Here is a 27,097-nt window from a genome sequence, read left to right as displayed (position 1 = left end):
TTACCTTTCTATTTCTGTTTCACATTGACATTTTGTTCTGTACAAGCTGCTAAGTTATTCTTCTGTCATCATCATCTTCTTAACATAACGCTACCACTTGATAGTGTGTAGTAAGAACTATATAACTGAACAGATAAATAACAGTGTAACAGTTTAGGGTGGAAGGAACATATTTTGACTGCAGTGCTTGCCATTCTGCATTGTTCTGTCTTAGAATTCGCTTTGTTCAGGCTACCTTCCAGTGCTACTATGCCAAGCCTGAAAATCAGAGCCCTTTACTTTGTCAGTCAGAAAGCTCTTCCATCCGCATTCAGGTTTATTTTGTTTTCAGGAAGATATAGCTGGTTGAACCTCCAGCTATATTGCATTATGTTATGTGGGGCCATGGTGTGGGGGGAAGGTTTTCCCTCAAAACAAATAGCCGACATTCCTAAATCCTTTGAGGGTCTGGCATTATCCATGCTGACTGATAGGTGCTAAACAGTGTCCATGGTTGCAGTGCTTTTGGATCCTGCTTGTGGTGGCAGGGGTGAAGATGGCAGAAGGAACTTGAAGATTGATGACTATCATCAATTTCTTATCAGATGATGCAAAATTACAGACAGATCCTCAAACTGCGTCTCATAATCAGTGTTTTATAGCTTAGCCATGTAAATTGCTCAATTGACTTCAATTGATAATGTTCCTAAGTAGTGTCCTTCAATTGATAATGTTCCTAAGTAGTGTACCACTTGAGAGGTAGTAGTGAATTTTCATTTGGGGGGGGTCCTTCCTTATTTCTGCACTGTTTAGCACTGTAATTTCATTTAGCTGGGAGCTAAAAATATAAATATGTGTGAGAGAGACCTGGGACCTTTTTAAAAAGGTTTCCCAGACCAAAGTATCCTCATAACTTAGTCTGAAACAGCTGTTTACTCAATAATATGGGGTGAAAGAGGGGGTGGAGATCACAGTGGTAATAAGTAGGCATTGAAACTACAGAAGGAAAATTTGTGAGAGTGTGTGTGAGAGAGGGTGGGTGGGTGAGAATGAATAAGAGAGAACAAATAAGTTGCCTGGTTGTTCTGGAGTTACTGAATTGAAGAGGAGCCCCATGAAGGCAGCTGCTCTAGTGCAGGTGAGAGTTCAGCAGGACATGAACTCTGTTTTAGATTACACAGAGAAAGAAAGAGACAGTGTGGTGTAGTAGTCAGAGAGCTGGACTAGGACCTTAGCGGTGATGGTGGAAGAACCTGAGAAGGAAAACAAACAAAAAAGTGACTTAGAAAAGCAAAGAATGTCAGCAAGAGATGCACCTGAACTTGCTGACTCTAAGACAGGCAGCAGAGAAATCCGCATTTACAACAACAAGTAGCTGTAACACCTTAAACTGGGGGGAAACTGAACTGTGATGGGAATAAACTTGAGTCATAGAAAATACTTAACAGGGATAATGTGAACCTTTCCATCCAGAAAGACATTTCGTTCTTTCCAGTGCTATTTTTCTAGAAAAAGAGGTGCCAGAACTCACCATGAATGCCTCCCTTGTTCTCTTATAATGGCAATGGCGCCCACCAGAGAGGTGCCTTAACTGAGTTCCACTGAGTTCCGGCTGAACAAAAGCCCTGGTTCTTTCCCATGATACAAGAGATATCTAAGGAGAAAGATGCTCTTGTCAGTGCAGTGGTTAGCTGATAAAATCTTTCCAGATTTTGTGTCTGATTTGTATCTCCTTTTCTCACCTTGGCAACAGAAGAAGAAACAAACAGGAATGAGCTGTGGTTGTGTAAAAATATGTTTCCAGGCAGTCGGAAAGACACCACACTCTACTAATGTAAATGTACTTCCAGCCCAAGGGATTATCATCTAGGTCTTAGTATTAATGATGTGCTGTAAAAGTACTGACTGGGTTATAAATGAAATATGTACAAATCGAGCAGCCTAGTGGTGCGTCTGCTTGGCCATATTTGATAGGTTACCTAATGGACACCTAGCCTCTGCAACTCACCGGAGCCTGCGTTCTTCACTTCCCACTCGTCAGATTTAGTGCTAAAGCACTGAGCTATGAGCACGGGAAACTGCAATGCAGATGTGTCCCCAGAGGATCGGAATGAGTATGAACTCTGGGATCTGGCCCAGTTTATAAAAATACTACTTAACTGAATTTCCATCTGGCTGCCTCTGTACGTCTCATAACTTGCTTCCACTGCATATATCTTGTAGGTTTCTTATATAAAAATCTTAGCACTGCAGACACTAAAATATCACTAAAAATGCTCAATTGAAAGTCAGGGCATTAAAAAAAAAAAAAAGTGTTAACTTGGTGCCTAAAACTTAACAGAAAGCATGCCAGGTGAGCAGCCCTGGGAAAAGCATTCCATAATTGGATACCATTTATCCAGCCATCAGCTGCCTGACCTCAGACGATAAGCAATATCATAATGACTTCAGTGGCAGGCGCTGGTGACGCTCAGTATGTTACCTTCACCTTAATCGCTTTTGCCACCAGCTCCAAAAAGTCTCCAGAAGGTTGCTAGAACGATTTGGCCATTGGCTCAATAGTTGCAAGTTTTGGGGGTATATCTTGGGGGAGGGGGACCTTGTGTATTCGGAGAGTATGCAGTATGCAATTATTGCTTCAAGGATGCTTAACATCTTCGTAGTGTTTTTTTATTGGTGTTCAAAGTGCTTCACATACAGTATCTCAGTAATCCTTTCAAAATCCTTGTTATGGTTGCAGTGTTGTAGATTTGAGGATGACAAATGGTGTCTTACCTAAGTCTATGTGGTGATCCCCATTGTTATATTTGATTGATCAGGGCCTGATTTATTGTTATTTATTATTTATTAAATTTCTATATCACCCTTCATCTGAGGACCACAGGGTGGATTACAATATAAAATCACAAAAATACATAACACAGTAACAAACAATTGCACACACACACACACACACACAGAGAGAGAGAGAGAGAGAGAGAGAGAGAGAGAGAGTTTATAGTTCCAAAGATTGCTTAATTAGCCAGACCCCTAGGAAAAGAGGCCTGGCACCTAAAACTATGCAATGAAGGTGCCAAGTGAGCCTCCCTGAGGAGAGCACTCCACAAGCAGGGAACCACCACATAAATTACAGCTCACATTCTTAACCAGTTCACCACACTTGCTTCCAAAATATGTTCAGCTGCACTTTTACTCCTTTGGTGTTCTCCTATAAGCCACAGTGATAAGGATCAGGATACCGTCTGGAAGGCCAAAGAAGACTGCTTCTAACTTTGTATGGAAATACTGTAAGCCTTCTTTCTTGGCAAACCTGGATTTTCAACCCCACATTTGCCCCACAACAGTTGGATGGGGGCGGGTGGGCGGTGTTAGTGGGGAGGAAGACTTGAATGAGTAAATCAGCAAGTGGGAAGAAGGAACACCTAACACCATGTTTCCCTTGAAATATTTAGAACTAAATAATTTAGAGTAAGGAAAAGCAGCATGTTCACAAGCTCGAATAATTTTGACTCCATAGCTCTAACTGTTAAAGGACAATTGGCCGCTTTGCATTTATTCTCCTTCATTTCAGTTTTATTGGTACAATAAAACTCTGAATCTCACATTATTAGTTAATTCTTCTTTTCTCCCTCTCCAATTCCATCTTCCAGATGCCATCTCATTTTAAATTTCACCCGATTCTTTCCATCTAAATCTTATTTCCCTGTATGCACTGTGGGAAATACTGAGTTCAGAAGCAAGATCACTTTTAGATGACCCATTTAATGCACTCCAGCGAGCATGTTTTAACCTGTGGAAACCAATGCGTGTGTGATTCACTCCCCCTCCCAACACAGATACCCTTAGCATAGAAGAGCACCATTACATGAAATACTTTGGTGCATTGTTTTCTCCAGGAGCTTCCTTTCGTAATAAAAAGCCAGTTGCAGTTGAAAAAAATGCTCCCCCCCTTTTTTTCATCTTGGAGAGAAAAACAGATTTGGAAGGAGGGTTTCTGAGCAAACAACTACCAAGAAATTATTCAGGTGAAAACACACACACACACACACACACACCATCCTCCCACTTTGCTACTCAATCAAAAAACAACATTTGTTTTTTGTGTTGAAAGAAATCTTTTGTGGAAAAACAATACCATGTATTCTGTGACTTTGCCCTCACACATAGGGACAAGCATCTCTGCATCCCTTGCTCTCCTCAAGGAAGAATAAAAACTTCCAAATATTTTCTATTCTTTGTATATCGTATTGTTTTATTGCTATGGCCGATGGCTGACGCAAATAAAGATTCATTCATTCAAACACAGACAAGAATTGACTCAGAGGCACTCACTCCTATGACAGACAGCCAAAGGCTAACAGTCTTCCATCCTGTCATATCCTCCAAGTGTCCATAGAATTGTAGAGTTGGTACTCTAACCTACTGCAATATAGGAATTTTTCACCCAACGTGGGGCTTGAACCCACGGCCCAGAGAGTCTAATGGTCCCTCTCCCAGATAATTCTCTGTAAAAGTGGGTGGATGCACCTTTTCTGGAAAACATATTGATAAATGTATGTGTGTGAACACTAAAGACCATGCCGTGCACAATATCCCTTCTTGTCTATAGCAGTTGCTGAGATATACATCTCACCTCAGAAGAGCCATGCTGAAAGACCCAGCTTCAAAACCCAAAATCTCCAGGTAGGGCTGGGAAAGGTTCACTGCCTGAAACCCTAGGCCTAGAAAGTTGCTTTCAGCCAGTATAAAAACATAAGAAAGGCTCTGCTGAATCAGGCCAAAGACCCATCCACAGTATTCCAGCATCCTTTTCTCACAATGGTCAACTGGGTGCCTAAGGAAAGCCCACAAGCAGGGCCTGAGTATTATATTACTCTCCTCATTTGTGATTCCCATCAACTGGTATCCCAAGGCGTACTTTCTCCAACAGAGGAGGTAGAATGTAGCTGCCTTGACTAGTAGCTTTTGATTACCTTATATTTAACAGGGAGCTATATGAACCAATGGTCTGACTCAGGTTAAGGTATAGGGACAACTATGTTTTTCTTTTATATATTTATCCAAAGAAAGAATCACTCTTCTATTGCACAGTAAACAAATACAGCATATAAGCAATGTATGTTAGAGCCTTCAATGGTATGTCATACTGAAAGTGGCAGAGCCCACTAAGTGATGCAAAGTGAAGTGTTAATTTTTCATCTGTGAAATGCTAAATAGGATCTCCGACATCTGTTTCAGTATATCCCTGTCTGCATGCGATCTGGGATTAGCGTGTTCAAACTTCTGTCTAGCCAATGTGGAAGGGGTTGCCACATTGGCATAAGGGGTGTAAGGAGACTGAAGAAGAATACTAACTTCCTCAGCACTACCAAGATGGCCATAGTTCCAGTTAAATTGATGAAGGAGTAAATATTATACCAATTCCTTTCCCTGTATACATACTCTCAAAATATTAGCCAGAGGTGTTCTGCTGGTAAATTCTCATGGATTTAGCAACAAACTAGTTATCTGTGCTCTGTGTGTGTGTGTGCGTGAAAATCCCCAGTCCTTGCAATGAGATTTTCACAGAATGATGGAGCTGGAAAGAATTAGGCTTAGAATTATTCAGTCTAACGGGCCTTCCTCTTTAGGAGCCTCTTACTTTATTCTAACTCCACAGATGCAACAGAATGAAGTGTAGAGGCCTATGCTGGTAGAATGGATGGTATGATTTCAGAGTGCAGATGAAGGACCACATTTTGAATGCTTCTCTAGGGGGGGGGGGGGAAACCTCTCTCAGCAAATAGAAAACTAGTACTGTCACATGCAGGCTAAGATGGAATCTTTTCTTCTGGTGCACTGGTTTCGCTTCGTTTCTGTGGGGAATATTTATGTGGAAGAGCATTCCAAAAATGTAACCCCCTACCTCACGGATAGCCAATGTGGTGTCTTCTAGAAGTTGCTGGGTTGCGACTCCCACCATCCCTGACCATTAGCCGTTGTGGCTGGGGCTGAAGGGAGCTGTAACATCTGAAGTGCACCACATTGGCTAACCCTGCCCTAACTGTATCCTCAAGTACGTAGTGCCGTCTGTTCTGCTACTTCAACATTCGTCCACCCCACTTTGTGTCACATGTGTTGGCTAGCCCATAGAGACTAATACAAGAAATCCAAACCAAACCATGCCACATCAAAAAAAAAGCTACAAGCTGAGAAAACTCTGAAAGTAAGCCAGGCTGTTCAATATTTGGTAAAGCAATAACCCAGCAGACCTCATAATTTTAAACATTTCCAGTTATTTGTCCAATAACATAGTTGTCTTAAAATTATGTTCTCTTCGCACAGTACATGTTTTACATTGAGCAACAGAGGATGGTCTCTGGAGCTCAGCTTTAAGCAAGCAGGCAGCCTTAATTTATTATCCACATTCTGATATTCAATATAAGTTAAATAAATAGACTGAATTTTTTAAATCCTTCCTAGAGAATACAACTTTACACATTCATGATTTTCAAGCAGAATTATGCAATTTTAAATATGTTTTTGAGACAAATGGGCTGTGAACTGACAGTTTCTGCTGCATTCTTTATTTCATATATTGGAAAATATAGTTGAAGTGAAAGCACAATTGTGTGCCCTTGAGACTTATTAAATGTAAGGAACTATCATCATCATCATCAACAACAATGGCTTTTTATATGTCTGTTAAATACATTTCCCCCATAAAGGTTATTTCCTTTGCTTTAGCCTTAGGAGCACACAAAATAGAAGATTTTTTTGCCATAAATAAGTTTTAGAAAAATATGCATGGTTTTAGAAAAAAACACAGTGTGTTGTATAATTTTAGGAGGGAGGATTTGATAGATGTTATGTGAGCTGTTGGAGGAAATGACATTGTAATGGAATTCTTGTGTAGCTGCATACATATTACATTTTCTGCACATCTTTTAGCAAGTCCGTAATGAATTAATGAATTTAAACACTACAATACTCTCAGAACAGTGGATGAAATCCAGCATGTTCCTTAGTGTGTGCTTTGATTTTTGCTTTTTTGGAAAAAATGTTGTTTTACCAAAGTATTTCTGCAGAGCTGTTCACTTGGATGATTGATTATGTATAATTTTGCATGTTTTCCCTGGAAGGTGTATGAGGCAGTCCCATGTTACAGTGAGTGCAATCAGTATTCCTGGATAGCAGAACCATGGTCTCCTTGCGAAATCAACAGCGAGCTAAACTCCCTGCACTGTGGTGAAGGAATACAAACTAGAAAAATAAGGTGAGTAGATATAAAAACAGTAGGTTTTGAACAGAAACATTAAGAAACTGAACTCTATAGACCCACAACCAGCCTTTGTAATGCTTTTCTATGTGATGAGAAATGTGCCTTCCATCTTTCTACAGCCATTTCTAGAGTTCTGGAATAGCCTTTCTGGTCCATATTGTAGAAGAGATGCATGAAATAATGCTGGTCTGTAGGGCGAGAACCCTGTCCCAAATGGTGTGAACACATCTCTACTTTCAGTAGCAGAACTTTATTCAATTAATTGTAGCATTTCTACACAGTGTGCTTAATATTGCCTTTTACCTTTTCTGCTTCCGTACAAGAGGCATATGGCAAAAAAAACAAATATTCTGAGAGGTAATAAAATGATAAAGCAGTCAGAAATTCTGTGTAATGAATATAAATGCATGCACAGACCACTTACAGCACTACAAAAAAATTGTTTGTTGTTGTTTTTTAAAAAAGACTGATTTAATCTCTTTGTTCTTGACGGGATGCTCACTTCACATTTTTCCCTCTGTAGATGTATAAATACCACCGAAGACGGCAGTGGCGAGTCTGTAGCCAACATGCTCTGTAATCAGTCCGAAATCCCCCTTGAAAGACAAAAGTGTACCCTCTACTGTCCCAGTGAGTGTGTTGTGTCTGAGTGGGGTCGCTGGAGCCAGTGCCCAAAGGTAAATTACTTCTCTGTATTTCAAACTCTTGGCTATTTTCTAAATTACATGTTTGTCAGTATAAAGTATTAGGAACTTAGCTTTTGCTGTTCAGACAGGAAACCTGCTGAAATAATACCAAGTGAAAAGATACAAGGAGATATTCTAGGAGAAAAACACTGATTACTTATTTTCTCTGATAAAAATGTCATTATATGATACTCATTAAAGCCTAGAAGCAAAGATGCTGCTTTGGAGATTTTTGTTTTGCTTAAAAAACCCAAAAAAAGATTGTCACTTAATGTGTGTGACAAGATAGCTAGGTGGATACAAAGCTTGGTGCAAAGAAATACTAAGATGTTGTTGCAGCGGAGATAGCATGTGTGCTGCAAATTGAACACGAGCACAAACTCTCTCCATGTTACCATTTGAGGGTAAAGGTAAAGGGACCCCTGACCGTTAGGTCTAGTCGCGGACGCCGTTTACCTTCCCGCCACAGCGGTACCTATTTATCTACTTGCGCTTTGACATGCTTTTGAACTGCTAGGTTGGCATGAGCTGGGACTGAGCAATGGGAGCTCGCCCCATCGCGGGGATTCAAACCGCCGACCTTCTGATCAGCAAGCCCTAGGCTCTGTGGTTTAACCCACAGCGCCACCCGCGTACAGTACAATTAATATACCCAGTGGTTGGATAGCCAAAGCCAAACCAAGAATTTGTTATGTTCTTGCCATTAAACTTGGCCCACTGAAGTATTTTGAAATCTCCCACCTGGAAGAGTTTTGTATGCTGCTGTTAAATACAATGTAGTCAGCTGGAAACTATGTGAAGGCAGATATCTACAACAGTGATTTGGTTTATGCATGGGCACTGCCACCCATGTAAAAACATTATCATAAATGCAACCTTTGTTTGGAAATGAGTTTTCAGCTATTCCACCAGTCTTGTTTGATGAATATAATAATCATATTTCCTCAGAGCCCAAGCTAATGAATGAGCTGAGAATCCAGGCATCTCTAAAGGGTAAATTGGTAGAAGTACTAATTAGTGATGCAGGTACTCTCCTGTGGCATACTCATTGGCCAAAGGATTAAAGTGTGAAGACACACATATTGACAATTTGATGAGGATTGAAGAACATTTAGGAATTAGCTAGCATTTGGTAGGTTCAGTAGCTACTCCTTTATTAATTATTATGGAGAGGTATCTCGCAAATTAGTTTCCCCTCCTTATCTATAACCTATTTCTTAATTTTTTCTTATTCCTTTGTTACAGCTGCCACCAAGTACTAGTACCGCCTGTTTTCTATTTCAGTTTAACCACCAGTAGGTACTTATGGATAAGCATAGGACAAAACAGTGCAAAGATCTGAATATGAAATACAAAGTAGATTTAGTTTATTTATAACAGTTATGAATATAAATATATACTGTTTGTATGCACAGGTGCTTCATAATTAGATTGCTAACTCCTTTTTGCTATAGTTGCTTTAAATAAGAATGCTTACACTGTATGGTTACTGTCACTATAGTAAATACAACCAAGGGGTCCTTAAGACAATAGTTATGTGAGTTTCCATTCCTTCCTCTATCCAATTTCCCTGTATCAATCCACCTCAGTTAACACTCAGCAACCAGTCACTGCAGACTATACTTGCAGTCTTCAGTCAGGTCCACAACTTCTTCCCTCTGTAGTCTCTCAGGCCTCTCTTAGGACATCTGCTGCAGTCTTCCCTCTGCCCCAGGTTTTCAGCAATCCCACTGGCACTTAGCTGCAGAACTCTTCTGAAGGCTGCCCTTGGAGTTGAACAAACCTCCTTCAGCTCTAGCCAGTGATGTCTGCTCTCATCTCCTCTCAGGCTTCAATAAGCCTCTCTGAGCCACTTCTTTAAGTCCTTCTATTTCTACTGTATGAGTCCAGCTACCAGCTGAGCAGCAACCTCTGTCAGTAACTCCCTATATTTTGACCAGACCCTGGCCTTTTTATTATCTCTAGCCAGGACCACCCAAGGCAATCATTTCAACTTGAGTGGAATTCTGCCCCCTCGTGGGCCTGTGAACTATAATAAGTATGTACTTGGCAAGCTCTCTTTCTCACTGTATTGGGCATTATTTTATTTTATTTTATTGGCTTCCTCCACCCCAGAATGGTCTTTTTTTCAATGACTGGGAGGGTGAGGGAAACCAATCATTGTAAATCTCTGTGTAGTACCAATATCATGGATATGACATTGTGCAAGTCTAATGAGGAAAAAAACCACATTGTTGATATAAACATACTTCAGCAAAGGCAAAAATAGCCATGTGTTGGTCTGGGGAAAAACTGTTTTAAACAAAAATGTTTTGAATGTGCCAGCAATAAATTGGCTGAGTTTGTTAAAGCTGACAGTATATGAGATTTGCTATGTGGTGCTACATGTACAGTCTGCTAATCAGGTTGCAGCTTTTCTTCTCTACAACTGCTCAGTTACAGAATTTTAGTATTTAGGGTGATGCAGAAGGTCTGGGACTCTGATGGTTAAAGATTGGGTCATGTGGAGAAAGGGATAACTGCCCTTTCCTCATGTGACCAGTTACAGCCCTATCAGGGCCTTACACTCTTGCTATTTAAATAATAAAAATCAGATGCATCAAATTCATACACACATTTAACATATCATCCATCTTGGCCCTACCTATGCCACATTAGTATAGTTGTTTCTTGTATTATTTATAATCTAGTCAAATATTCCATTTCCTTCTTCCTACCAAAGGACCAGCTGGGGAATTCTTCTATCCAGACTGGATGCACATCTTGTCTGTTTCAATAAACATTGGCAAATTAAAACGAAGCACCTTTTTCTTCAGAGGCTTCATATTAATTCCAGTGACAACGGTGTGTTCACACATCATCACTTGATTGCTTCTTCTTCACAAACAACTGAAAGGCTATCATCTCCCCTTAAATATTCACCATTGAAGTAACATAGCAGTACCTGTCGTGTCCTGACTCCGTCTTCATCTGACTTGGAAATGTAATTAATTGACTTCAGTTGAATTCGTCAAAGCATTCTTAAACTGAGCTTAATATGCAAGTTGCGCTACAAGTCCCTGAAATAATTATCTCAGATATATTGCATCAGCTGTCAGCTTTCTTGCTTGCAACAATTGATAACCCCAATAGCAGATCTGAGTGGCCTCCTTGTTCTCAGCAACTGTTAACATTTACAGTAGTTAATTCAGGAGGGTTTGATAACAGTTCATTTAATTATGTAAATTTATAGCACAAGGAACAGAATGAAAGAAGAAATGCTACTGTTCCTTGTGGATCAGCCGCAGCTTCGTGGACTTATATGCATATCAAGTAGCTTTAGATTTTCATAAATCAGATATAAGTTCCTGAATTATTTGATGGATGACTCTGAAAACAGAAGAAAGACACAGGTTCACATGTCAGTGGTTTGTTTTTGTTTTTTTTACTGCATCCCCTGGGTATTTTGGGTCATAAATCTGAATTTTTCCAAACTGAAACGAGATTAGTAGCTTAATTCGTTTTCTTAAATATCACTTTTACAGAGCCACTTGAATGGCTGTGGCACTGGAACTGACAAACAAACAGCAAAAATAGTATACAGTGGTACCTCGGGTTACATACGCTTCAGGTTACACACTCCGCTAACCCAGAAATAGTGCTTCAGGTTAAGAACTTTGCTTCAGGATGAGAACAGAAATTGTGCTCCGGCGGCGCAGCAGCTGCATGAGGCCCCATTAGCTAAAGTGGTGCTTCACGTTAAGAACAGTTTCAGGTTAAGTACAAACCTCCGGAACGAATTAAGTACTTAACCTGAGGTACCACTGTACTCAGGAGGGCATAAGACTCTTAATCTCAAGGTCATGGGTTCAAACCCCACCTTGGGCAAAATATTCCTGCACTGCAAAGGGTTGCACTAGATGACCCTCGAGGTACATCCAACTTTAAAATTCTGTGATTCTAGGTTTGCTGCAGGAACTGATGCGGCACTTATGCTGCAATATGATCCTGTTCTTGGAAACATTTCCCAGGAAACCTCTATGCCTCTCTCATGCTCAGTTATGGCAGTCACAGCTTATGGCAGCCTTCCCTAGGTTGGTGGCCTGCAGAGATTTGGGACTACAGCTCCCATCAACCCCAGCCAGCTTGGGAAAGGCTGCACCATGGTCTCTATGGCTCCTATAATCCCCAAAGATCGATTATTCCAGCCTTTTCTCTTTCCCTGAAGAAAATGCAGCAACATGCTAACCAATAGCTTTGGGGTTCTTGCACTGAGGATAAAACCTAGCATTGATCCAAAAGGAAAGATTGCTGTAATGTATTTCTAGAGTTCTTTCACTGCCTCAGAGGGCTGTGTGTGTGTGTGTGTGTGTGTGTGTGTGTGTGCGCACACATACATATACACGTTCACTATTAGAAGTATTTTGTAAGACATTTACCACACATCTAGGTACTTCTTCAACACAAGCTGCATATGCATGTGCACGATCCTATAAAATGTGATTGTCCTGGGACCAGATTACATGAAAGATCACCTCCTGTCATATGTATACCTACCTAAATCTTAATAGTGGGGCTTTCCCCGACTTATTCCAAACAGCCCCTGAAATTGGTCCCAGGGGAGGGTCAGGAGAACCCCCAGAACAGTGTGTGGAGGAAGCAGGGATAGGGGTGTTTGATCTAGCAAGTTGCAATGTCTGTGCAGAAAGAACAATTGGGAGAGTTTGGTATTGAATTCTGCGTGTTTTTCTATTTTATTTTAATCATGATATATTGCATTTTTGTTACTACATTTTTGTAAGCTCCCCAGGGAATAATTTCTGATGGGCAAATATACAAATTGAAAGAACAACAATAAGCAAGCAAAACAGAGGCTATCCAAAGCTCCATGCAATTTCAGTATACCCAAAGTGCTTCACATTGGTCCCATTCCTAATGGTGGAGCCTTTCTTACAACAGAAAAATATTGGGTGATCTCCACCCAGGCAGAGCTCTGTGGATTTGGGCAATTGAATAGAAGTATGTTTCATTCATTTCAGTGGAAGCTACTTCTGTGTAAGTGACTGTAACTGCAATTGACATGTAATAAAGCACAATTTTTGTCATGAAGATTGCAAAAGTATTAATATTAGTCCACTCTTGGCCAAACACAATATTAATAAATGTTATATAGTAACACTGAAAAGCTTGAATATGAATAGATTTTCTGTCTCACCTGTCCTTTGGGTAAGATTTGCTTTTTGCTGGGACCCAGGAAAGTTCAAAATGCCATTATAGATTTGACTGTGGATCTATTTTTATTTATTTATTTATTTGTTAAAAACCAGAGCTCATGTTGTAAATAGCTTATGAAATTGTTACACTGGGTGTTCACATCTGCATGCAGATTGTTTTGTATGGTTCATTAAGCAGTTAGAAGTGGTCAAATCCCTTCTCTGCAAAAGCATTTTCTGCAGCACAAGCCTTGACTTGCACATTTCATTATGAATAGCTTGTTAAACATCATGTTCCTGGTTCCATATGCAAGCATTCCAATAAATTGCAGGGACAGTGAGCATTCTACAACCTTTGTAGCTAGCAGTTGAGAGGGCTTTGTGAAAAACTAGACAGAGAAGAATTACAGATTGCTCACAGAGAAGGTATTTAGATAGTACTGTACACAACACATCAGTACCTAAAGAGCATTTTTAGGTAGATCTTTTTCCTCACAAATGTACTTCTGGTGTTTTCTCTATTTAGTCCCCAAACATATTTCTGTGTTAAATCTTGCAGTGTGCGTGTGTGGTAAAACATGACTAATTAATTGGGGCGGCTGGCAACACATCATGTTCATGCATGAAAAGGTGATCATTGCATGTACCAATGTGGAGCTACTCGATATGGTGGCTTTGATAGGGCCAGGGAAGTCCTCTTCTGCAGAGGAGCTGCAATGCATGTGGCTCCAGTGTGTGGTCTCAAAACTCATGAGTAAACAGGTCTGGATCTGGTCAGTGTCTGGATGAGTGAGCACCTGTGAGTCACACGTACAGTGCCTTGGGTTCTATGATAGAATAAAAGTGGGATATGAATGTAAGGTAACAACAAACAATGCATTGGCATGCACAGAAAGTCCCTTTAGACATGTGCCGAATGCACAGGTGGTGGGAGCACACCTGTTAGGCACATTGGTGATGAGACTCACTCACATAGCCCTGTGACCACTACCACCCTACAGTTAAACAAACTTGGGATGTTCCATGTTTGAATGAATAGGGCTTCCCCCCAATCTTTCTGCTCAGTTACTTGCACCCCAAAACAAACTGGGATATTAAAACTAGTCACTGTATGCTTAAGCATGCGATCCAAATGTATATCAAAATCCACATTTGAAGTAGCACTTGGAGATTTCCCACAAGCTCTCTCACTTCTTTGAAGGTTACTTCAAGATGTTTGGCTCCCTAGCATATAGAGAAATGCAGGTGTGCAGGCGAATTTTTTTGAGGTTCCATAATAATTCCTGCAACCCCAGTAAGAGGCCTATTAAGAATGCCAGTGTTGTTTATTTTAGTGATGGTATTCAAAAAGTGTTGCATTGTTACTGTGTTTTAATTTCTCCCCACTTCCAGTGTCTGATGGTAATGAGCTACCACCAGACACACCTAAAGAGCAGGAAAGCAACTTTGTTCAAAGGCGGCACTCACCTTGCAAACCATTAGCGACTATGCCTCACTGTCAAGGTGTTTTTCACCTGTCCTGCCCCACCTTGGGGTCTTCAGAAGGAGCAGCTGTTCCCTACATATGTTTTCTCTCTCACACACAATCAAACACACTTTTGTGGGGAGTGCCCTTTGCCTTCTGTCAGGAACATGGATGTATTGGGCTTTTAGTCTTTCTATTTTTCAGTTTTAAATGTTGAGATTTTGTTGTCTCCATTTTTTCTGATTTGCTCTTTTTCCTTGAATTTTGTATTTCTCCATGAAACGGTTGTCAGTGCATATTTTCATGCTAAAGAAGTCAGAAGTGGTCATTCAGCAGCTGGGCCCTCTCTCCTTCCTGCAACACGATGATTGATTTTAACAAAGCAAAGCAAATGCAGTAGAGCTTTAATTGGGAGCACCTAGCGAGATACTTCTCTTTGATTTTTATTGGCAAATCATTTATGCTACAGTTCTTGCCTGCAAGGACAAACAATCAGATTAATTGCATGAAAGGTAATAAACGATTCGTAAACACTTTGCAATGGGATTAGTTTTCAGGTAATTAAGAGTAATGGCTTACCTTAGATGTATCTGGGTGACCATACCCCAGGTAGCAGCAGGGGTTTCAATAAGGTTACTTTCTGTGTGAAATTATACCACAAGGTGATAGATAACTGTAAGCGCCTGATGGCATTTACTTAACTGGGAGAACAGGGGGCTGTATCTCCCCTGGCAGCTCTCCAAGAGCTATCCAACACTTGGAACCAGCCTCTCTTGTCTGTCTCGCTTTTCTTATAGGGTAGGGTGCAGAAATATATGCACTGCAGTCAGCTGGAGCCGTGCCAGAAGTATATTGGGCTAAAGCCACAGCAGAATTTAACTTCTGAGCTGTAATGGCTCAAGCCTTCAGCTGAATATTCAGGAGGAAAAATGAGTCTGTTCTCATCCTCTGACTCTGCCTGTCTCTTCTTCTCAAGTTCTGCCTTCGATGACAGCTACAAGGCAATAAAAGCATGTGCTCTTTAAAAAAATAAAAATAACACTTCTGCCTCTGTAGTTAATGAGCTTTTAAATAGGAAAAATAGAACCCTCAATGTGATTTATGGAAGGACGTTGCTGAAAGAATCCTCAATATTTGGGGGGTGGGGGAGAGAGGATTTGTGTTGTTCTTGTTACAGTACTTGCCCAGCTCATGGCACTTAAAAAAAAAGTCCTTTGATTTCTTTTCTCCCCACCCAGTGAGTAGGCACAAGCTCATTACCATCAGTTAAATATAATGAAGGCTATCTAACTAAACTTTTTATGTGGATTTTATTTCAGTATTTAGAAGCATCTCTCCCCTGCTCTACTCTTCATTGCTTGTCTCATTTCACTTCACTTGGAATCAATAACAGTGCTGCTACTGATGTCAAATGGTCTAGAATTTGCCACTATTTTATGGCATAATTCTGCCATTCTTAATCACTTAAGTAACCCCCATTAGCCCCAGTGTCACTACCATCATGATGGAGTGTAGTGGGTTAAGACACTTACAAGTGTATGCTGACATAATTGCCCTTTATGAGCTTCTGAAGCTATTGAACTACTGGAGTTGCTGCCTATTCACTTGGCCGCTGCTCAGAGGTCCCCATGCAATTGTGTCCTGGGGCAGACAGGGACATGTTGCATTCCTCATCTTCTTACCCCAGCCGACAGGCAGGATCTCTCATGGCCAGTCAAGGGGTCATTTGCAAAATGTCTCATCCTACAGCAAGGTACTCTGAGGCATAACCATGTTTAACAGGACAATCAGCTTAATATTTTGTAGACAGCAATAACAAAGTTGAATTATTCTTCTCCATTTCTTGGCATGTTTGATTGCAATAGTAGCAGCAGGAAGCAGCAATTCTGTACAGGTTGCTTGGAAGCAATTCTGACTGTGTTTGATGCATCTTAACTTCTTTTTCAGTGTGTTAGGGTTGCTGCTTTTGTTGAAGAGAGTGCCATTTAATGAGATAGGTTAGTCTTAGGTAGGTGCACTGCACCTGTTCTGAATCTGCAAAGTAGCTGGTTGTTAAACCACATCAGGAAACTTTAGCTGGCCTTCCTCCGATGTGGCTGGCTAAGAAACATTTGTAGCATTTACACCTTCTCCACATGGGCACATACCCTCTCTCAAGGTAACAAAAAGAACTGGATTATTCCCATTTCATCCAAGCCACAATCCCAAGGGCGCCACATATAGTCTGACACCCATAGCTCTCTGCTTGCAATATTCATCTATTTATGAGTTTAAGAAACTAGTAGTTGAACTTTATGTACATTAAATCAGTAACAGTATGACATGTTCAGTCTGCCAGCCTTCTCTCAACCACAGCCATGTCTCAGTTTCATGTCTCAGTTTCTCTTTCTTGGTTCATCTCCTGAAGAAAGCCTTAACTGGGGAGGTTTACTAGTTCCTCATTTTACATGGTCTCATTTACTTAGTAGGAAAAGTGTGTCATTGTAATGGTAATGGTTGTAATAGCTAGAGTTTTGGCTCCTTCCAATCTAATGGTTCTTTGCTTACATTTATTCATTGCTAGAAAAAGTAGGGACATGCATTGAGAGAATGAATTTGATTTGTTTAACAGGGTCAGTGGTCAATGGAACTTGATTTGAGTCTATCGTCTTCCTGCTGATCGGGTTGGAACATATTTGCAACTTCTAACACACATTACTTTTCAATAAATCTACATCCAATTTTCTTTTACACTAAAAGGCTGTTATTTCTTTTTTTAAAAAAATATGTGTGTTCTATTGCTGTCTGCCTTTTATAGAAATGTTACTTCTTACTGATTTTTGAGAATGATGGGAGATGTTTTCTGAGGCAGACACCATCTAATACAGGCATCCCCAAACTTGGCCCTCCAGATGTTTTGGGACTACAATTCCCATCATCTCTGACCACTGGTCCTGTTAGCTAGGGATGATGGGAGTTGTAGCCCCAAAACATGTGGAGGGTCAAGTTTGGGGGTGCCTGATCTAATACCATCAGGAATTCCAGTCCTTCTCTAGTATAGCATGGAAAGTTGATGAAAGAGAACAGAAGTAGCATTTTTTTCCCCATTGCTAGAGAATTTGATGAGCAGATTTGATGGGGAGTACAAGAGAATATCTCATTGACTATTTCTGTTCACAAGCAGGTATAACACAGTCCTTTCCCTCTACTTAGGAAATCACTCAAGATCTGCTAACAGAAATTCAAATACACATCTTTTAACATATAGGTAATCTTTATCTTAACACTTTCCCCCCTAGCCATGTGACCCCAATATAATGCAAACACGGACTCGGCATGTACTGAGGTCTCCTTTAAATCCCAAGACCTGCCCTGATGGTTCACAGATGCGACCGTGTGTCCTGAATCAAAATTGTTTTCAGTTTCACTACAATTTAACAGGTAAGAACCCTTCACTTTTGCTGGAACAGCATTTAGTGCTATGCCTGTATCTGAAGTGGAGAGAGGTGATGGCAAAGTGGTTGAGCATTAGAGACCCTAAGGCTGGTTAGGTGACTTATGCCAAGTCCTTGCTTTTCGGCGAGGCATATAGATTGTCTACCACCTTTATTTAGATGTTAGTTTTTTGAAGCTTTGGAAAAACAAAGTACTTTGGACCCTGAAACACACTTTATGGAAAAAAACACCAATTAAAAATATATGCATGTGTCCAGGAAACATTTAGAAGCTTGCCTGCATTTAAAAGTCGTTAGCTACAATTCTGTTTTTACCTGTGTTTTCAGTTACTGTCTCCTTACAGCCCAATGCCATGCATGTTTACTTAAAGATAAGTCCTACTGAGTTCAAAATAACATATTATGTTAACATATTATGTATATTTGTATGTGCAAGTGTCTCTAAATAGCAGCTGTCGAGGGCATTGATGTGGTTCAAGACCGTGGTATGGGTGGAAATAGCAGGCTAAGTCCCCACAAAGCTTGTCGAGTTTTTGTCCTGAAGTAAGAACTGCAGACAAAATAAAATAGGAGTATTTTTGTTTAAGTTTTCTTTTTTGGGGGGGGGGGAGAGTCCTAAGTGGGTTATAAAGGTTTATGCAGAGGCAAAATTCAAATGTCCAACTTTGACCATTAAATAAGGATGTTGCTGGTGATTCAAAAAAAAATGGGGAAAGTGTTCCATTAGGGCTTTTACAAAACATTATATTTCAGTAGCATTTACCTTAGGATCATTGCTGTGTATCACTTTGGTGCACTCTCTCCATAGAGATAGGCATGTAACAGCATAGAAGCAAATGAAACCATCACCTCTTGATAAATTCAGCAGAAGAAAAACTTGATGTCCTAGTGCAAAACCTACTCCCATACATAGAGTGCAGAATCAAAAGCCAGTACTAGATTTTTCCATTCATTGTAACATTGGGTAATCTCTGTGCACGCAAAATAAGGTGTATATAGACAACTTTCTTCCATTGAAATGAATGGGGAATGCAACATATGCAAGAGTTTTACATCTAATTTGGTGAGAAGTTAGCTATGAAGTTGTGTGTATGTTTAGAAAATTCTTCAAAAGGCAATAGGAAAGAATATGTCTTGATTTTCATATTCTGGTAACCAGCATGGAAAACACATCCATCCATACAAACTGAACATTTTAAAGAGCATTGAGAGGCAAAAGCACAACACCTTGGTGAATAATCTTTTTACTTACACTTTGAAGATGGAAGAGACTTCCAATTACTTATGATTTATAGTCATTTTCAACATTACCTTTGCAGAATGATACAGTAAAGATCAACAGCCTCTTTAAATTGTTTACACTGGCTTGAAGAAGACATTAATGTTTCAAAAGCACTTTATTTTTTAGAATGAAACATGGCTTGCTTTGTCAGACAAAATTCAATTGGAGGTTGTGACAAGCTTTGCTTTGAAGCAGTAACACTTCAGAAAATGGTTATAACTTTATTATCCAGGGGACAGTCTAGAACTTGATAATGCATGGACTGCTTTTAAATCCTACATTTTATCACCGCTGGACAATTAGCAGTATACTCAGGGGGAATGTTATTTTTCAGGGGCACTTCAGATTGCCCATAGGTGACTAGGCATAATTTAATAATAATAATAATAATAATAATAATAATAATAATAATGATAATAATAACCTCTTTCCTTGACTTCTATATGCTCCTATCAAGCAAATATAGTTTCATCAAGCTTAGAAATTAAAGATTTCTCCAACAGTTGATGGCATAACTAAATGCTGACGTTTCTTATAGACTGGAGCACATGCCAGCTAAATGAAAATGCAACCTGTGGACAAGGGATTAGGAATCGCCTTCTGAGCTGTGTTCGGAGTGATGGGAAAGTCGTGGCTATGACCTACTGTGAGCAGGTGAGGTTTCATGTATACCACTAGTGCAGGTGTGCATCAGTAGGCTGTGCCATGTAGGACTTGTGCCATGTAGGACAGAATCTGGCTTTCCAGCAAAGCTTGGTTTTTAAAAAATCTCATCTGTCTCATTAAATGAGTTGAAATTTTCTTTGTAATTATTTATTCCTCTTGCTGCTGTCTGGTTACCATGCAGCTCGGTATTCTGAATCTTCTAGATATGGTTTCATTGCAGTCCATTGTAGCCTATGTAGGAATGAAGAATTCAGAATCCGAAACCCAAGAAAGACACACTTAGGGCAAAACCTGGAAAATTTTTAAGCCTACACCCGTGTTACACAATTGGCTTTTTTTCTTGTTCTTTTCATTAGATGCAGGAGTGACTAGCAAGTGGTCTTCAAAGTTTTTGCCACTGTTATTGTCCTTGTCTTTGAAAGCAATGTGCAAGGTGGATACACCACACACACAAGTTATACAGTACAAGGCTGTAAAGCCAGGATAGGGGATGTTGCTCGACTGCAACTCTCCTCATCACTGTTCATTAACCATATTGGCTGGGATGGATGAGAACCAAAGCCCAACAACATCTGGAAGGCCACAGTTTTCCCACTCTTAGTAGCTCAGTCGATAGAGCATGGGACTCTATGGGGCTCAGGGTTGTGGGTTTGAGCCCCATGTTGGGAACGTTTCCTGCACTGGGGGGAGGGGCTAGATGACCCTGGTGACCCCTTCCAAATCTACAATTCTATAATCCTGCTGTGACCACCTGGGAATCGGCCCCATTGGAAGTCCATGGGGCTTACTTCTTAGTAGACATGTATAGGATTGCACAGCAAGGGTGTTTCTACATTGTGACCACACAGTCCAGGTGCAGTTAGCGGCATAACTGGAACACCTATGAGGGGGGTGGCGTACCCAAGCAAGCCACCTTCGTTCATTTAGATGGGTGTTGGCTTGCTAAAAGCTAGAAGCATTTTTCATTCCTTCCCAGCCACCGGTGACAAGTAACTCACTCTCTGTTTGCTTACAGCTAAATTTGGAAACCCCTGCACAAATGGTTGTTGACTGCCTTGTGGAATGCGTCGTCAGCTGCCAGTTCTCTGAGTGGTCCGCCTGGTCAGAATGTTCACATACGTGTGGCCTTGCAGGTAACCGCCCGTCAATGTTCTATCTACGTTTCTTAGAATAGAAATATTCTATAAAGCACACCATCAATAATAAATGCTCCATTTCTGATCACAAGGTTATGAAATTACATAGGCTTAGATCCAGAGACAGGCTGGAAGAAGGGGCTGAGAGGAAGGTGATTTTCTTTCACATGTGCTCTCTTAGTGACAGTCCTTTTCCTGCAGAGGGTGTGAAGTAAGGGACTGCAGACCTTATCAGTGGTGAGGTCTCTAGAGCTTACTGGAGGGCGATTCCCGGAATACAGCATGTCGGCTACAAAGTTAGATGACCTTAGCAGCAGCCTCACTCATTCAGGTGGACGTTACTCTGAGGCAGACAATGGACAGACTTCCTCATCCTCTCTCCAAAAGTCATAAGGATTTTCAGATGATGCCAATACATAAATGAAGAGCTACCATATCTTGTGCATAATACAGTGGTATCTTGGGTTACATACACTTCAGGTTACATACGCTTCAGGTTACAGACTCCGCTAACCCAGAAATAGTACCTCGGGTTAAGAACTTTGCTTCAGGATGAGAACAGAAATTGTGCTCCGGCAGCACGGCGGCAGCAGGAGGCCCCATTAGCTAAAGTGGTGCTTCAGGTTAAGAACAGTTTCAGGTTAAGAACAGACCTCCGGAACGAATTAAGTACTTAACCCGAGGTACCACTGTAATATAGGCAGTGGTGCATTTGATATCATGTGTCCCCTCTTTAAGCAGGGGCAATATGTAATTGAGTCTTGCTGCAGATGTGAAGCTGGGATTTTTCATTACATCTGCAAGTCTGTTGCCCAAATCAGACTTGGTGTGAGACTTTTTTTTCCTCTTCAAGAAGCACAATGGAAATAAATTGGAATAAGCACTTTTGGAAAATGAAAGATAGCCATATTCAGTTTCTGTTATCAACACCAATGCCCACAGCACCTCTGCCATATACATCATTTCACAAACTATGGTATAAAGTTTATATCATGGTGATATATTTTAGTGGCCCATGGGACTGCTCCAGTTGTTTTCAGTTCAGGCTTTATGTTGTGGAACAGTACACAAAATATGGTTTGCTGCTGTTGCTGCACTACAGGTGGGAGGTGTTTTCCGTGACTGGTGGTAAAACGTTTTGATTTCTTTCTATAGCTTTCGACCAACAGAAGTGTGTGTGTGTGTGTGTGTGTGTGTGTGTGTGTGTGTGTATCCAGCCCAGTTCTATGCAGCCCATTTAAAGTAAAATATGAGATGTTGCTGTAGCTGTACATTGTTCTGTGGATACCATTAGCTCTCAGTGTGTGTTTTTTACTCATTGTAATACTGTTAGATGAATATTTATTCATATAAGCATTGGTGTAAAAGGCATATCAGCAATTCACACCAGCAAAATGCATAGCTGTCAACTTTTCCCTTTTCTTGCGAGGAATCCTATTCAGAATAAGGGAATTTCCCTTTAAAAAAGGGAAGAGTTGACAACTATGGCACAATGTGACTTCCTTCTGTCCTCTCCTTCATAGCTCACCCCCAAAATCTGCTTCGGAGGGCTGGGAGAACCCTCAGAATAGAAGGGGGGAATCATTCATTCGGAACACAAAACAGCTTGTGCTGATGGAACAATCTCCTTAGCGCTACATGTAGCCCAATGTTTTAACAATGCAAATGCAAAATGTGCATTTCAAATGACTATAAGGTAATTAACTCAAAATTAAAACATTGTTGAAAAAGTCCACAGGAATTCCACAGGAATACTGAGGCAGCTGGTCAGTTGTTCCATTTGAGGAGAACTCAGCAAGACCCTCAAACTACTGCTGCCTTTAAAACATTGAAAACTTTTTGACTTCAGCTGTGGAGGATAATAGATGTAGACTTTCTAGGTGTAAATGCAGGTTGTTCTGGATTGGCATTTTTTAACCACAGACAAGCATTATAGTTCCATGTGGGATTCCGAGGAGATTAATTTCTATGCATAGTTAGGAGTTTACATGCAGAACTTCAGCAATCATATTATATTGTTCTGCAACAGATTGTTGGACTAGGGCCTGGGAGACCAAGATTCAAACCCCCACTCAGCCATGAAGCTCACTGGCTGACTTTGGGCCAGTCACTGCTTCTCAGCATCACCTACCTCACAGGGTTGTTGTGGTGTTGTAGGAGAAGGAAGAGGACTATGCACACCACCTTGATCTCCTTGGAGATAAGATGGGATATAAATGCAATAAACAAACTATAAACAATTCTCAATGGCCTGATGGTCTTTTCGTTCCTGCATGTGGCAATTTCTTGAGGCATACAATAATATACACCATACTACTGGTAGCAAGAAGCCTAATTTGCTTCTTGGGCACAGGAAGAAAAATACTTGCCCATATCAATATTACTAGTTTCTATGTTTGAATATATGAAAACATCCTCCAGATTCTTAATGCATCTGAATCTAAGTCTTGCAGGTCGATAATGCCCTGATATAATGTCCCAAATGTGCCCATGTTTTGGTATAGTTTGTTTATTTAATATAAAAGCAGGAAGTGCAGCTACACTGGGCACTTAAACCAGTTCAAATATTAGGGCTCCCCACCTCCACATATTGTGATTCTTTTAATGTTTTTTATTTGCAATTTCTCCCTCCAACACAAAATTACAATTTTCAAAGGTCAATGTTTAGGACATAGTAGTTTAGAGTCTTTACAATTGCTCCACATTTCTAGTGCTGGTGATGTGTCCAAAGAGAGCCTTTATTTCAAACCAAGGTTGAGGCAACAGGTTTCAGTGCTGAGAATAGTCAGAAAGAAGGAAAACATTTCCCTCCCCCCCCCCCCCCGGTTCCTGCTGCCACTAGATGTTACTATAGGAAGAGCAGCAGAGTAGTGGTGAACATAAACTGAACTTATAGATTCCACATACACAGATAATCCCATGGGAGGCTGTCTCTTTCAGAAAACTCCTTTTAAACCTGAGTCACTCACTGCTTTCATTGTGTAATGATTTATTTATAGTATGTACAGAAAGATGATGGCAGAGAAGAGACAAACCCAAGAAGAACAGGGCGAACCTGTGAGGGTTTTTTTCTGATCAAAAATAGCTCTTAGGGAAATATTTCAGGTGGTGGTGCAGCTAGGGATCCCAAAGGCTTTGGCACACAAGGTGATCTCATGAGCCCACTACGCCATCAAGTGCTTATGCCAGGGCTCCCATCACTGCAAAGCAGTGCCAAACTGATAGCAAAGAAAACAAAACAAAACAAAACAAACAAACAAAGGAACAAGTTTCAGTTGCACACCAAAAACTGCCAATCTGCCAGTTTTCTACATTGGAACAACATCCTTACAAATGAATTTATAACTTTAACTTCATAATGTTATTGTTTCTCCACAGGATCTAAGCCACTTGGCCCTTGCCTGTGGGGCTTGCTGTTCATGCAAAGTGACCCCTCACCATGTTTCCATTCATGTGATCCTAGTTTTCTAGACATGGCATCACAGGGCAAGAGGCCTTGTGCTGGCAGAGTTTAAGGGTCACACAACAAAGAAATCCAGTGCAACAGTTACACCAGCAGATGCTGGTTCTTGTTGTACAGTGGTACCTCGGGTTATAGACACTTCAAGTTACAGATTCTGCTAACCCAGAAATAGTACCTTGGGTTAAGAACTTTGCTTCAGGATGAGAACAGAAATCGTGCAGCGCAGCATGGCAGCAGCGGAATGCCCCATTAACTAAAGTGGTACCTCAGGTTAAGAACAGTTTCAGGTTAAGAACGGACCTTCAGAACGAATTAAGTTCTTAGCCCGAGGTACCACTGTATTGCACAACAATATTCTGCCAGTGCAATATATAACCTATAATCAATAACCTTAATTAAGTGACAACTTCCCTTGTCCCACTGTTTTCCCCTGAAGAAAACCACTCTTTAGTGCTCAGTTGGAACAAACAACAATTCATCCCCCCCCTGCAAATTGCTGTTTGTTCTGATTTAGAGCTAAAGAGCAGAAAACCACTTGGATGTGCTTTCTAGGCATGGGACAAGCAAAAGTATGGATGAGTCCATAGTGTTATGCATTGGATACAACCCAGTGATACAGCCCAGTGTCACATATATTAATATATGAGATCTAACTTCCTTATTTCAGTCTTTGTATACTCCACATTCTGTACCTTGATTGTATACTGTGGTGGCCAGAATTCTTTTGGAGGGGACAGTGAAGGCAATGGTGGCAGGGCAGTTATTTTGGGCACTCTGTTGATCTCACTGAAGGTGTTCTAAAATGCTACCTCTTTTGCAAGTGTAACGCTATGGCAACATCAGTAGCAAATCTGATCTCTGTTCCAACTAAGAACCAGTCTTCCCCACCCATTCCTTGAACCCATTTTTCCTTCTTGTGCTGTTGGTGTTCTGCCACTGGCAGTAGTTACTGTTGATGGAATGGCAGAACTCTACTACTGTGTCTTTTACTTCTGACCGTGCTATGGGAATGAGGGGTCACCACCATCCCAAAAGGCATTTGGGCAGTGGAGTTATTGTTTTCCTACTAGAAGGATTCTGCTTGTGCTGTTTAACTCATTCACAAATTATGCAAAATCAGAGGTGTTTGCAGATGGAACCAAATTACTGCGATGAGGAATGTTTTACTCAACACATAAGTTGTAGAATTCATATTCACAAGATGTGGTGACGTCAAGTAGCTTAGATGGTTTTAGTAATGGATAAGGCAAGTTCATGTGGGACAGCTGATCAGTCATTGTCTATTTTCCATGGTAGCTACAAGTTGATTCTTAATGTTCCAGATATGATCTTCCCAGGGCAGCCAGCTCTCCACTACTGTAAGCAGAATACTAGGCAAGATGGACTTTGAATATGATTGACAGAAGGGAGTCCCTAGCATATTAGCAAATAGGATGGTTGCAGTTGTTGTTAGAAGAATGTTTTTCCCCCCCGGAAGTGAACATTTCCAATTTTAAAACTATGTATTTTTTCCCAATTTGCCATAAGGATATGCAAATCACAGCATGGATAAAAGCAAAGGACTTCATTAATTTCAAACAGTTTTTCAATATCTTGCCTCAATAGACTTAACTTAAAAGACAGTTTTGAGTATAAAATGCTGGGGTTCTTTGTCAATTTCTAAGGAAACTGGTGGAACACCAAGGCTCCTGAGAAAACTCTAAACCTATGAGTAAAATAATAATATTGGCTATTATCCCATGTATGGTTAGGCTGCATAAATTCCACTGAAGCCAAGTAATATGCAAAATTGTAACCATCATTAGAAAGAATCCTTTACCAAAGATTGAAAACTGCCACTTAACTTGTTCAGTTCTGTGGCAGCATTTCCATTCAAACTCCACATGTAATTTCCCAGAAGAATCCAATTAAAATGACTTTTTTTTAAAAAAAATTGCAGACTTTTAAAAGAATGAGTCGTAAAATCACACTAATAAAAGGGAAAAGAAATGGAAACGGGAAACCATGGACTTCAACCTATATCAGAATGCACATAATGAAATGCCCTGTTGTCTGAGTTATTACCTATGCAGTTGCTGCTGCTGCTAATTATTAGATTTCTATATACCACCCTTCATTCGAGGATCACAGGGCAGTTTGCAATATAAATGAATCTGTTTTTAATAGTGATAGATACATGTTTTCTTCACCCAAGCATGCCTGCTATGTGTTGTTAATTAGTAGCAGCTGATAGAAATGCTTCGCTGTTTCCTTAATTAAACTCATTTTTAAGTTCCATCTCTTTAGGCAAAGGCTTAATAGAACTGATGACAAACTAGCATATTGTGCTGCTTTCATGTTCTTCTATGGCAAGTTAATCAATAAAGATAAGGTGGATCATAATGAAGTATTGCAGAAGCAAAAAAATCCTTATTATTAAGCTCATTTCCCCTTTCATAATTAACCTTAATGAAAATGATGGCTTGCAAAGTATATAAATGCAGAATATAAAGTAGTGCTGGTGAACTTGTTTAGTCACCCCCTTGTTTATATT

General features: G+C 40.4%; 1 protein-coding gene across 9 annotated transcripts in view; it reads left to right on the top strand.

The window, feature by feature from the left end:
• The window catches only part of THSD7B (thrombospondin type 1 domain containing 7B), a 511,659-nt gene that overhangs the window by 470,581 nt on the left and 13,981 nt on the right, over positions 1–27,097 (top strand). For all 9 annotated transcript variants that reach the window (XM_083581788.1, XM_083581787.1, XM_083581784.1 and 6 more), the window contains 5 exons: positions 7,101–7,234; positions 7,764–7,917; positions 17,862–18,003; positions 19,838–19,953; positions 20,981–21,098. In XM_083581788.1, coding sequence (XP_083437914.1) covers positions 7,101–7,234; positions 7,764–7,917; positions 17,862–18,003; positions 19,838–19,953; positions 20,981–21,098 — 664 coding nt within the window. The remainder of the gene's footprint in view (positions 1–7,100; positions 7,235–7,763; positions 7,918–17,861; positions 18,004–19,837; positions 19,954–20,980; positions 21,099–27,097) is intronic.

This window comes from Podarcis filfolensis (assembly GCF_964270895.1).
Source record: "Podarcis filfolensis genome assembly, chromosome: 1".
NCBI classification, from domain to species: domain Eukaryota; kingdom Metazoa; phylum Chordata; class Lepidosauria; order Squamata; family Lacertidae; genus Podarcis; species Podarcis filfolensis.
Note: the sequence above shows the minus strand (reverse complement) of the source record. Positions and strands in the feature narration are given on the sequence as shown.